Raw genomic sequence first — 13,575 nt, 5'->3', positions numbered from 1 at the left:
TTTTTCTCTATACGATTTGTATTTCATATACCTATGACTATTGGATGTTCTTATAGGCACTTTAGTATTGCCAGTGTAACAGTATAGCTTCCGTCCCTCTCCTCGCTCCTACCTGGGCTCGAACCAGGAACACATCGACAACAGCCACCCTCGAAACAGCGTTACCCATGCAGAGCAAGGGGAACAACTACTCCAAGTCTCAGAGCAAGTGACGTTTGAAACGCTATTAGCCATTTGACATCGGTTACACCAGCCTAATCTTGGGAGTTGATAGGCGTGAAGTCATAAACAGCGCAAGGCTTGAAGCATTGCGAAGAGCTGCTGTCGAACGCACAAAATTGCTGTTTGAATGAATGCTTACGCGCCTGCTGCTGCCTACCATCGCTCAGTCAGACTGCGCTATCAAATATAAAATCATAGATTTAATTATAACATAATAACACACAGACATACGAGCCTTTGGTCATTAATATGGTCAAATTCAGAAACTATCATCTCGAAAACAAGACATTTATTCTTTCCGTGAAATACGGAACCGTTCCGTATTTTATCTAACGGGTGGAATCCATAAGTCTAAATAATCATGTTACATTGCAAAACCTTAAAATGTTATGTCATAATTAGGTAAAATCCTGGCAAATTAGTTCGCAACGAGCCAGGCAGCCCAAACTGTTGCATATACACTGACTCTGCATGCAATGAACGCAAGAAGTGACACAATTTCACCTGGTTAATATTGCCTGCTAACCTGGATTTCTTTTAGCTAAATATGCAGGTTTAAAATATATACTTCTGTGTATTGATTTTAAGAAAGGCATTGCTGTTTATGGTTAGGTACACATTGGAGCAACGACAGTCCTTTTTGCGAATACGCACCGCATTAATTATATGCAAAGCAGGACACGCTAGATAAACTAGTAATATCATCAACCATGTGTAGTTAACTAGTGATTATGATTGATTGATTTGGTTTTTTATAAAATAAGTTTAATGCTAGCTAGCAACTTACCTTGGCTTCCTACTGCATTCGCGTAACAGGCAGGCTCCTCGTGGAGTGCAATGTAATCAGGTGGTTAGAGCATTGGACTAGTTAACCGTAAGGTTGCAAGATTGAATCCCTGAGTTGACAAGGTAAAAATCTTTCGCTCTGTCCCTGAACAAGGCAGTTAACCCACCGTTCCTAGGCCGTCATTGAAACTAAGAATGTGTTCTTAAATAAAAAGGTGTAAATATATATATATATATATATATATATATATATATTTATTTTTAAATCAGCCAAATCGGTGTCCAAAAATACAGATTTACGATTGTTATGAAAACTTGAAATCGTCCCAAATTAATCGGCCATTCAGGTCTGAGCACTGATGGAGGGATTGTGAGCTCCTGGTGTAACTCGGGCAGTTGTTGTTGCAATCCTGTACCTGTCCTGCAGGTGTGATGTTCAGATATACCGATCCTGTTCAGGTGTTGTTACGCGTGGTCTGCCACTGCGAGGACGATCGGCTGTCCGTCCTGTCTCCCTGTAGCGCTGTCTTAGGCGTCTCACAGTACGGACATTGCAATTTATTGCCTTGGCCACATCTGCAGTCCTTCATGCCTCCTTGCACCATGCCTAAGGCACGTTCACGCAGATGAGCAGGGATCCTGGGCATCTTTCTTTTGGTGTTTTTCAGAGTCAGTAGAAAAGCCTCTTTAGTGTCCTATGTTTTCATAACTGTGACCTTAATTGTCTACCGTCTGTAAGCTGTTAGTGTCTTAACGACCGTTCCACAGGTGCATGTTCATTAATTGTTTACAGTTCATTGAACAAGCATGGGGAACAGTGTTTAAACCCTTTACAATGAAGATCTGAAGTTATTTGGATTTTTACAAATTATCTTTTAAAGACAGGGTCCTGAAAAAGAGACGTTTCTTTTTTTGCGGTCTTAAACACTTTAGACACTAGGCCCTCCGTGGAATAAATTTGACAGCCCTGTGTTAGAAGAGCTGTCCACATGTACTTTACCTTAGCCAACAAGATGAGTAACGAACAGCAAAAGCACTAGCTTATGTCAAGTTACTATCTACCGTAGTACAAAAGTTTAGCTGGCCAACTTGAAGTTTTGTGCCAGAAATAAATATTCCAAACAGATCCCTAATTCTTACAACCACTGTACAAACTATTAATAACAGCAATGAGGCTGACGCAACAGATCAAAGCATATAACATAAAATGTTGACAAACAATTCCTTCTTCACATTATAAGCGCAGCAATGCGCACACGGCAGTATGTGCAAATGTTCCAAAATCCAATTAGCAGGAAAACACCATTCTCAAAAGCCCACCGCAAATACGAGCTGTGACGGAGATGAAAATATCCTTTAGAGATTTAGAAAGAGGGAAGATCTAAAAATGTTACAACTAGCATATGTTGCTAATATGACTAGGATTGTGTCCATGGCTGCTGGACAATGGAAGAAAGTGATTTGAAAACCAATAGAACATGAGATAAATAGCCTACTGGTTTCAATGGCATATGAAGAAGTGTTCATTTAATAATTCACTCAATATTCCTACGTTTGGAATTTGGCTAATCTACTTGGAACAAGGTAAGACATGCCTCATGAAATGAACTATGAACTATGAAATAGTTTCAAAATGTTGACTGCATCCGCTCAGATTACACGGTGTGATTTTGCGGTTTGAAACAAGCAATGTCCTTTCTCTACTAACTAACAGTGCCTCCAGTAGGCCTATGCAGGGGCGTTGGCATGGGTGGGTCTGGGAGAGCACAGGCCCACCCAATCAGATTGAGCAAAAATACTCTGTTGGCCCATCCAAATTTCTGCAGACCCACCCACCAACACATTTCTGGCTACACCCCTGCAGCTATGTGAACTGAATCACATTTAGAAGTTATTAATTATCCTATATTATATTTGCGAAACATGACTGGCTTTAAGCCGATATGTAAATGAAGTCTCATTAAAGTTAGGTTACATTTTCTGGCGCCTCCCTCATGTCAGCATCAGTGAAGCTGTAGCCAACATGTATACATCACCTACACTTTGACAGGCAAATTATTTATCAACATTTACATAATGTTTTTCCATAAAAGAATAGCTACTGTTTTTCAAATAAATATAATTGGCTATTTTGGTTAATGGGCTTAGTGCCATAGAACATGGCCTTGGTGCCCTGGCAGATTGGGCACCTCTTGAAGGCCAAATGACCTTGTCCCTAAAATCTCAAAATATATGCATGCATACAACGACCAGACATGTTTCATTAAGCACTTAATGGAAAAATGCAACAATAGCAAGCCTATCATCTTAAAGTCAAAAGGCTACAAACTATTATTGAACATGTAATGAAGCAGCTAATAAAAACATCATTTTCAAACATTTTGCCAAAAGGCATTTTGGGGAAAATACCATTCTAAACAGCGCACCTAATAGGAGAAGTTGTGACAGATGAAAATCTCAGTTAGAAACCTAGAAAAGGGGGGAATCTAATAGCAACAACTATAATGGGTTGCTAGTACGACTAGGATTGTGACTTTAGCTTCTGGACGACGAAAGATTGAGGGTTGATATGAAAACCAATAGAACAGGAGAGAAATGCTGGTTAATGGCATAAAATAATTGCCTCCAGTACGAAATGTCTCATTATTTGAAGTAAAGTAAAACATTCAGGTTTCAAACAATTATACTGCATGAAGCTCACATTGCAAAGTGGTGGATGATGCGGTAGGTAGACTATACAGTGCCTTGCGAAAGTATTCGGCCCTTTTGCCACATTTCAGGCTTCAAACATAAAGATATAAAACTGTATTTTTTTTGTGAAGAATCAACAACAAGTGGGACACAATCATGAAGTGGAACGACATTTATTGGATATTTCAAACTTTTTTAACAAATCAAAAACTGAAAAATTGGGTGTGCAAAATTATTCAGCCTCCCTTAAGTTAATACTTTGTAGCGCCACCTTTTGCTGCGATTACAGCTGTAAGTCGCTTGGGGTTTGTCTATCAGTTTTGCACATCGTGCGACTGAATTTTTTTTCCCATTCCTCCTTGCAAAACAGCTCGAGCTCAGTGAGGTTGGATGGAGAGCATTTGTGAACAGCAGTTTTCAGTTCTTTCCACAGATTCTCGATTGGATTCAGGTCTGGACTTTGACTTGGCCATTCTAACACCTGGATATGTTTATTTTTGAACCATTCCATTGTAGATTTTGCTTTATGTTTTGGATCATTGTCTTGTTGGAAGACAAATCTCCGTCCCAGTCTCAGGTCTTTTGCAGACTCCATCAGGTTTTCTTCCAGAATGGTCCTGTATTTGGCTCCATCCATCTTCCCATCAATTTTAACCATCTTCACTGTCCCTGCTGAAGAAAAGCAGGCCCAAACCATGATGCTGCCACCACCATGTTTGACAGTGGGGATGGTGTGTTCAGGGTGATGAGCTGTGTTGCTTTTACTCCAAACATAACGTTTTGCATTGTTGCCAAAAAGTTCAATTTTGGTTTCATCTGACCAGAGCACCTTCTTCCACCTGTTTGGTGTGTCTCCCAGGTGGCTTGTGGCAAACTTTAAACAACACTTTTATGGATATCTTTAAGAAATGGCTTTCTTCTTGCCACTCTTCCATAAAGGCCAGATTTGTGCAATATACGACTGATTGTTGTCCTATGGACAGAGTCTCCCACCTCAGCTGTAGATCTCTGCAGTTCATCCAGAGTGATCATGGGCCTCTTGGCTGCATCTCTGATCAGTCTTCTCCTTGTATGAGCTGAAAGATTAGAGGAACGGCCAGGTCTTGGTAGATTTGCAGTGGTCTGATACTCCTTCCATTTCAATATTATCGCTTGCACAGTGCTCCTTGGGATGTTTAAAGCTTGGGAAATCTTTTTGTATCCAAATCCGGCTTCAAACTTCTTCACAACAGTATCTCGGACCTGCCTGGTGTGTTCCTTGTTCTTCATGATGCTCTCTGCGCTTTTAACGGACCTCTGAGACTATCACAGTGCAGGTGCATTTATACGGAGACTTGATTACACACAGGTGGATTGTATTTATCATCATTAGTCATTTAGGTCAACATTGGATCATTCAGAGATCCTCACTGAACTTCTGGAGAGAGTTTGCTGCACTGAAAGTAAAGGGGCTGAATACTTTTGCACGGCCAATTTTTCAGTTTTTGATTTGTTAAAAAAGTTTGAAATATCCAATAAATGTCGTTCCACTTCATGATTGTGTCCCATTTGTTGTTGATTCTTCACAAAAAAATACAGTTTTATATCTTTATGTTTGAAGCCTGAAATGTGGCAAAAGGTCGCAAAGTTCAAGGGGGCCGAATACTTTCGCAAGGCACTGTATATAGCCTATGCACCCGAAAGGTCAATGGGAGGAGCACTTTAATTGTGAGTTGAGATTGAGAAATAAAAATCTTCTTTGTCATCACCAAAGTTAACACGCGATTGCATTTAGAATTGTTATTTGTTGCGTAATGACTGAGATTATAAAAGTAGGTTCACTCCAGTAGCCTACAAGCTTTAAGAGGAGCTACTCTTGCGCAGTCTGACAGCTGGTAGGCTATTCCTATCCTCAAATTAGGCTCTTTATGCTGTGCGTGTGAAAAAAAAGATGCATGACGACTAATGAACACACACACAGCAATTTCATTACACAAAATTATGCAAATTAACCTATAGACCGATAAACCTGAACCGTCAAATGTATTTGCAGCTAACCGATTAACCATTAACATACTTACATGTTAGGTTGGAGAGGATTGGCGCATTATTCATTTGAAACATTAGCGCATTACAGGCCTAAGAGCCTGAACAACCTTTTCGACTGCTATTGAATAATTTATAAATAGTCAGCCCGATTTACTAGCAAGCAATGAAGACTTCTATACAATGCAGGTTCACACATCAAAAGATTAGTCTATAGCACTCTACACTAGAGGTCGACCGATTAATCGGAATGGCCGATTAATTAGGGCCGATTTCAAGTGTTCATAACAATCGGAAATCTGTATTTCTGTATTTTTTTTTACACCTTTATTTAACTAGGCAAGTCAGTTAAGAACACATTCTTATTTTCAATGACAGCCTAGGAACGGTGGGTTAACGGCCTTGTTCAGGGGCAGAACGACAGATTTTTACCTTGTCGGCTTGGGGATTCAATCATGCAACCTTACAGTTAACTAGTCCAATGCTCTAACCACCTGATTACATTGCACTCCACGAGGAGACTGCCTGATACGCGAATGCAGTAAGAAGCCAAGGAAAGTTGCTAGCTAGCATTAAACTTATCTTCTAAAAAAACTATCAATCAATCATAATCACTAGTTAACTACACATGGTTGATGATATTACTAGTTAATCTAGCGTGTCCTGCTTTGCATATAATCGATGCAGTGCGTATTCGCGAAAAAGGACTGTCGTTGCTTCAATGTGTGCCTAACCATAAACATGAATGCCTTTCTTAAAATCAATACACAGAAGTATATATTTTAAACCTGCATATTTAGCTAAAAGAAATCCAGATTAGCAGGCAATATTAAGCAGGTGAAATTGTGTCACTTCTGTTGCGTTCATTGCACGCAGAGTCAGGGTATATGCAACCGTTTGGGCCACCTAATTTGCCAGAATTTTACGTAATTATGACATAACATTGAAGGTTGTGCAATGTAACAGGAATATTTAGACTTACAGATGCCACCCGTTAGATAAAATACGGAACGGTTCCGGATTTCACTGAAAGAATAAACATCTTGTTTTCTAGATGATAGTTTCCGGATTCGACCATATTAATGACCTAAGGCTCGTATTTCTGTGTGTTAAGTCTATATTTGACAGAGCAGTCTGACTGAGCGATGGTAGGCACCAGCATTAATTTGAACAGCTCTTTCGTGTGTTTTGCCAGAAGCTCTTTGTTGTGCTTCAAGCATTGCGCTACTTATGACTTCACGCCTATCAACTCCCGAGATTAGGCTGGTGTAACCGATGTGAAATGGCTAGCTAGTTAGCGGGGAGCACGCTAATAGCGTTTCAAACGTCACTCGCTCTGAGACTTGGCGAAGTTATTCCCCTTGCTCTGCATGCGTAACGATGCTTCGAGGATGGCTGTTGTTGATGTGTTCCTGGTTCGAACCCAGGTAGGGGCGAGGAGAGGGACGGAAGCTATACTGTTACACTGGCAATACTAAATAGCCTATAAGAACATCCAATAGTCAAAGGTATATGAAATAGAAATGGTATAGAGAGAAATAGTCCTATAATTCCTATAATAACTACAACCTAAAACTTCTTACCTGGGAATATTGAAGACTCATGTTAAAAGGAACCACCAGCTTTCAAATGTTCTCATGTTCTGAGCAAGGAACTCATGAGAACATTTGGCACATATTGCACTTTGACTTTTTCTCAAACACTTCATTTTTGCATTATTTTAACCAAATTGAACATGTTTCATTATTTATTTGAGGCTAAATTTATTTTATTGATGTATTGTATTAAAGTTCAAATAAGTGTTCATTCAGTATTGTTGTAATTGTCATTATTACAAAAAAATATATATATATATTTTTTTTTCATGAAATCGGCCAATTTTTTGGTATCGGCATTTTTTGGTCCTCCAATAATCGGTATCGGCGTTGAAAAATCATAATCGGTTGATCTCTAATTATGACTGATAAGTAAGGTTTCGGCCATTGGTTTTCGTTGATCACTACCTACACAATTAACATATTTTACCCATTGGTCAAAATATGTGTTTTTTTATTGACACCTTTACAACAAGGTAACAGCTAATGTGATGCAGGTACTAACTAAACTCAGCAAAAATAGAAACCCTGTCCTTCAAAGATAAATCAGTAGAAATCCAAATAACTTCACAGATCTTCATTGTAAAGGATTTAAACACCGTTTCCCATGCCTCTTCAATGAACCATAAACAATTCATGAACATGCCTCTGTGGAAGGATCTTTAAGACATTAACAGCTTAATGATGGTAGACAATTAAGGTCACAGTTATGAAAACATAGGACACTAAAGAGGCTTTTCTACTGAATCTGAAAAACACCAAAAGAAAGATGACCAGGGTCCCTGCTCATCTGCGTGAACGTGCCTTAGGCATGCTGCAAGGAGGCGCCTAGGACAGCGCTACAGAGAGACAGGGCGGACAGCTGATCGTCCTCGCAGTGGCAGACCACGTGTAACAACACAACATCAAACCTGCGGGACAGGTACAGGATGGCAACAATAAATGCCTGAGTTACACCAGGAACACACAATCCCTCCATCAGTGCTCAGACTGTCCGCAATAGGCTGAGAGAGGCTGGACTGAGGGCGTGTAGGCCTGTTGTAGTAAGGCAGGTCCTCACCAGCAACAACGTCGCCTATGGGCACAAACACACCGTCGCTGGAGCAGACAGGACTGGCAAAAAGTGCTCTTCACTGACAAGTCGCGGTTTTGTCTCTGGTCGGATTCGCGTTTATCGTCAAAGGATTGAGCGTTTATACCGAGGCCTGTACTCTGGAGCGGGATCGATTTGGAGGTGGATGGTCCGTCATGGTCTGGGGCGGTGTCAGAGCATCATCGGACTGAGCTTGTTGTCACTGAAGGCAATCTCAATGCTGTACATTACAGGGAAGACATCCTCCTCCCTCATGTGGTACCCTCCTGCAGGCTCATCCTGACATGACCCTCCAGCATGACAATGCCACCAGCCATACTGCTCGTGATTTCCTGCAAGACAGGAATGTCAGTGTTCTGCCATGGCCAGCGAAGAGCCCGGATCTCAATCCCACTGAGCACGTCTGGGACCTGCTGGATCGGAGGGTGAGGGCTAGGTCAATTCCCCCAGAAATGTCTGAGAACTTGCAGTTGCCTTGGTGGAAGAGTGGGGTAACATCTCACAGCAAGAACTGGCTAATCTGGTGCAGTCCATGAGGAGGAGATGCACTGCAGTAGTTAATGCAGCTGGTGGCCACACCAGATACTGACTGTTACTATTGATTTTGACCCCCCCCCTTTGTTGAGGGACACATTAATCCATTTCTGTTAGTCACATGTTTGTGGAACTTGTTCAGTTTGTCTCAGTTATTGAATCTTATGTTCACACAAATATTTACAAATGTTAAGTTTGCTGAAAATAAACGCAGTTGACAGTGAGAGGGCGTTTCTTTTTTGCTGAGTTTAGGTAGCCAGCCAGCTAACATTAGTTAACGTTAACCAGCTAGCTAGGTAACGTTAGCTAAATTGTTGTCCAACAGCTAATGCCGACTATAGTCATGAAACAATATAGCTAACGCTAACTAACAATAATGTTTTGGAATACATTTGTCCGTTTCTAGCTAGTTAGGTAGTTTGGTAACGTTAGTTCGCTTGAAAAGTTTGTAAAATAGGTAGCCAGCTATGTGACTCGGCATCTTTTCCGTATTCCATGCTCACATTTGCTAACGTTACTGCTTACCGGCAGATGTTATCATGTTTGGTTCTTTATCCTCCCCCTCAACTCCAAGAACCCAGGTACCGTTTGTTAGCAACAATGAACTTATGGAAAATCAAAATCTTGAAAGGACCGTAAAAGTGTCCGTTGTTCTCAAGAGGGACACTTGTCTCTTGAAAATAATTGTTTTTCTCAATAATGAAAGCCCCCTTCCGAAAGACCCATAGTTAGGTATATATAGTTAGTGCCTAGTGAAATTACTGCTCATCGTTGTCAAATTGGCTGATTCTTGAAAAGGGCGAATAAAATTATGATTTAAATCATTGTCGAAAGACTGCGTATTTCGAATCTTATAAAAATGTAATGCATCATTTAGGTATGATTTTGTTTCCACAAACCGGCTTCTATTCTGCCAGTCTCGCATGAATCCGTTATTTTTCCTGTCATACACACGTTTTTCTGCAACCCTAGCGCTGGAGAGAAAAAAAAATATTAGTAATCTTCAGTCAGAAATAAGGACAGTGAATGTTTATTTTAGACGAGTTTTGTATCATCATTAGTACGTCTTTTAAATGAAAATTGATGTGTGACTTACAATCTCCCTTTTATCAGTCCTTCTTCATAACTTAAAGCAAAGAGGTGCAATACATTGTTGCTCTTTCAGAATAAAATATGTTTGATAAATCTATTGTAATTGGTTAACTGAAGGATTTGGTTATTGTAATTGGTTAACAAGCAGCGGCTTCACAACTATGAATGAATTGCCTGAAAACAATGAATGAATCATGAAAGACTGAGTAGAATCCAACAACTAAATTCAGTATATTTTTATTTAATATTGGATGAATATGCAATTATACAACCATTAGTTTAAAATCATAAATACAAGTTAGAGTAAACCCATAACCCATAAATGGTTGGATTAGTGCAATTGCTAAGGCACAACATTTTTACATATTTCTTGGTTTCTCATTGTTTTTAACACCTTTTTATTGTGACAATTAAAATAATGAAAAGCATGGGTAGCCTGAGTGAAAGAACAATGTTTCTCAAACTAACTATCAGTGGCTTAATGTTAATTGTGTATAAACTGAAACAAAAAAAAAACATTAAAATATGTACAAAACAGGACGATGTACAGTACCAGTCAAAAGTTTGGATACACCTACTCATACAAGGGTTTTTCTTTATGTTTGACTATTTTTTACATTGTAGAATAATAGTGAAGAGATCAAACAATGAAATAACACATATGGAATCATGTAGCAACCAAAAAAGTGTTAAACAAATCCAAATATATTTTATATTTGCGATTCTTCAAAGTAGCCACCCTTTGCCTTAATGACAGCTTTGCACACTCTTGGAATTCTCTCAACCAACTTCATGAGGTAGTCACCTGGAATACATTTCAATTAACCGGTCTGCATTGTTAAAAGTAAATTTGTGGAATTTCTTTCCATCTTAATGTGTATGAGCCAATCAGGTAGGGTTAGAGGTGGGCAAGATAGGGGTGGTATACAGAAGATTTGGGAAATACCAAGTCCATATTATGGCAAAAACAACTCAAATAAGCAAATAGAAATGACTGTCCATCAATACTTTAAGACATGAAGGTCAGTCAATGCGGAAAATTTCATGAACTTTTCAAGTTTCTACAGGTGCAGTCGCAAAAACCATCAAGCGCTATGATGAAACTGGCTCTCATGAGGACTGCCACAGGAAAGAAAGGCCCAGAGTTACCTCTGCTGCAATGGATAAGTTCATTTGAGTTACCAGCCTCAGAAATTGCAGCCCAAATAAATGCTTCACAGAGGTCAAGTAACAGATGCATCTCAACATCAACTGTTCAGAGGAGACTGCGTGAATCAGGCTTTCTTGGTCGAATTTTTGCAAAGAAACCACTACTAAAGGACACCAATAAGAAGAAGAGACTTGCTTGGGCCAAGAAACATGAGCAAAGGACATTAGACCGGTGGAAATCTGTCCCTTGGTCTAATGAGTCAAAATTTGAGATTTTTGGTTGCAACCACCGTGTCTTTGTGAGATGCAGAGTAGGTGAACGGATGATCTCCACATGTGTGGTTCCCACCGTGAAGCTTTGAGGAGGTGTGATGGTGTGGGGGTGCTTTGCTGGTGACACTGTTGGTGATTTATTTAGAATTTAAGGCACACTTAACTAGCATGGCTACCACAGCATTCTGCAGTGATACGACATCCCATCTGGTTTGCGCTTAGTGGGACTATCATTTGTTTTTCAACAGGACAATGACCCAAAACACACCTCCAGGCTGTGTAAGGGCTATTTGACCAAGAAGGAGAGTGATGGTGCTGCATCAGATGACCTGGCCTCCACAATCACCCAACCTCAACCCAATTGAGATGGTTTGGGATGAGTTGGACCGCAGAGTGAAGGAAAAGCAGCCAACAAGTGCTCAGCATATGTGTGAACTCCTTCAAGACTGTTGGAAAAGCATTCTTCATCAAATCATATCAAATTGCATTTGCAACAAACACTGATTTACAACAGGTTCACCTTACAGTGAAATGCTTACTTACAAGCCCTTAACCAAAAATGCAGTTTTCAGAAAAATAAGTGTTAAGTAAAAAAAATAGATAAGTAAAAAATACAAATAAAAATAACAAATAAAGAGCAGCAGTAAAATAACAGTAGCGAGGCTATATACATTGAGTACTGGTACAGAATCAATTTGCAGCGGTACAGGTTAGTTGAGGAAGTGGAGGTAATATGTACATGTATTTAGAGTTAAAGTGACTATGCATAGATAATAAACAGAGAGAAGCAGCAGAGTAAAAAAGGGGTGGGGAGTGGTGGGGGGAGGCAACGACAATGCAAATAGTCTGGGTAGCCATTTGATTAACTGTTCAGGAGTCTTATGGCTTGGGGGTAGAAGCTGTTAAGAAGCCTTTTGGACCTAGATTTGGTGCTCCAGCAGTGGTGGAAGAAGTATCCAAACATCATACTTGAGTAAAAGTAAAGATACCTTAAAAGAAAAGTCAAGTAAAAGAGAAAGTCACCCATTAAAATACTTGTCATGCCCTGACCTTAGATATCTCTGTTTTTCTATATATTTTGGTTTGGTCAGGGTGTGACTAGTGGGTACTCTAGTTTTGTATGTCTAGGGGTTTTGTACATTCTATGTCTTGTATTTCTATGTTGGCCTGATATGGTTCCCAACCAGAGACAGCTGTTTATCGTTGTCTCTGATTGGGGATCGTATTTAGGCAGCCCTTTTCCCCACTGTCTGGTGTGGGATCTTGTCTACAGTTAGGTGCCTGTGTGCACACCAGTAGCGTCACGGTTGGTTTTAGTTTATTAAAATATGTGGAACTCTATTCACGCTGCGCCTTGGTCACCTCTGAACGTTTTAAATATACTTAAGTATCATAAGTAAAAGTATAAATAATTTCAAATTCTTTATATTAAGCACATTTTTCAGATAGCCAGGGGCACACTCCAACATAATTTACAAATGAAGAATTTGTGTTTCGTGAGTCTGTGAATCTGCCAGAACAGAGGAAGAAGGGATTACCAGTGATGTTCTCTTGATTATTGCATGAATTGTACCGTTTTTCTGTCCTGCTAAGCATTAAAAATGTAATGAGAACTTTTGGGTGTCAGGAAAAACATATGGAGTAAAGTATATTATTGTCTTTAGAAATGTAGTGAAGTGAAGTTGTCAAAAATATAAATAGTAGAGTAAAGTACAGATACCCCATAAAACTACTAAAGTAGTACTTTAAACTATTTTTACTTAAATATTTTACACAACCGCGCTCTGGTACCGCTTGCCTAAAGGTAGCAGAGAGAACAGTCTATGACTAGGGTGGCTGTTGTCTTTGACAATTTTTAGGGCCTTCCTCTGACACCGCCTAGTATAGATGTCCATGATGGCAGGAAGCTTGGCCCCAATGATGTATTGGGCCGTACGCACTACCCTCTGTGGCGCCTTATACGGTCAGATGCCGAGCATGTAACCGGTCAGGATGCTCTCGATGGTGCAGCTATAGAACTTTTTGAGGATCTAGGGACCCATGCCAAATCTTTTCAGTCTCCTGAGGGGGAAAGGTTTTGTCATGCCCTCTTCACGACTGTCTTAGTGTGTTTGG

At 39.9% G+C, this 13,575-nt stretch overlaps 1 protein-coding gene across 1 annotated transcript in view; it reads right to left on the bottom strand.

The window, feature by feature from the left end:
- LOC109902257 (26S proteasome non-ATPase regulatory subunit 1-like) overlaps positions 1-9,657 on the bottom strand; it is a 114,359-nt gene extending 104,702 nt beyond the window's left edge. Inside the window, exon 1 of the mRNA XM_020498473.2 lies at positions 9,472-9,657. Within this exon, the coding sequence (XP_020354062.1) occupies positions 9,472-9,487 (16 nt within the window). The 5' untranslated portion in view covers positions 9,488-9,657. The remainder of the gene's footprint in view (positions 1-9,471) is intronic.
- Between the last annotated feature and the right edge of the window lie 3,918 nt (positions 9,658-13,575).

The sequence above is a fragment of the Oncorhynchus kisutch genome, linkage group LG13 (assembly GCF_002021735.2).
Source record: "Oncorhynchus kisutch isolate 150728-3 linkage group LG13, Okis_V2, whole genome shotgun sequence".
In the NCBI taxonomy this organism is placed as follows: domain Eukaryota; kingdom Metazoa; phylum Chordata; class Actinopteri; order Salmoniformes; family Salmonidae; genus Oncorhynchus; species Oncorhynchus kisutch.
Note: the sequence above shows the minus strand (reverse complement) of the source record. Positions and strands in the feature narration are given on the sequence as shown.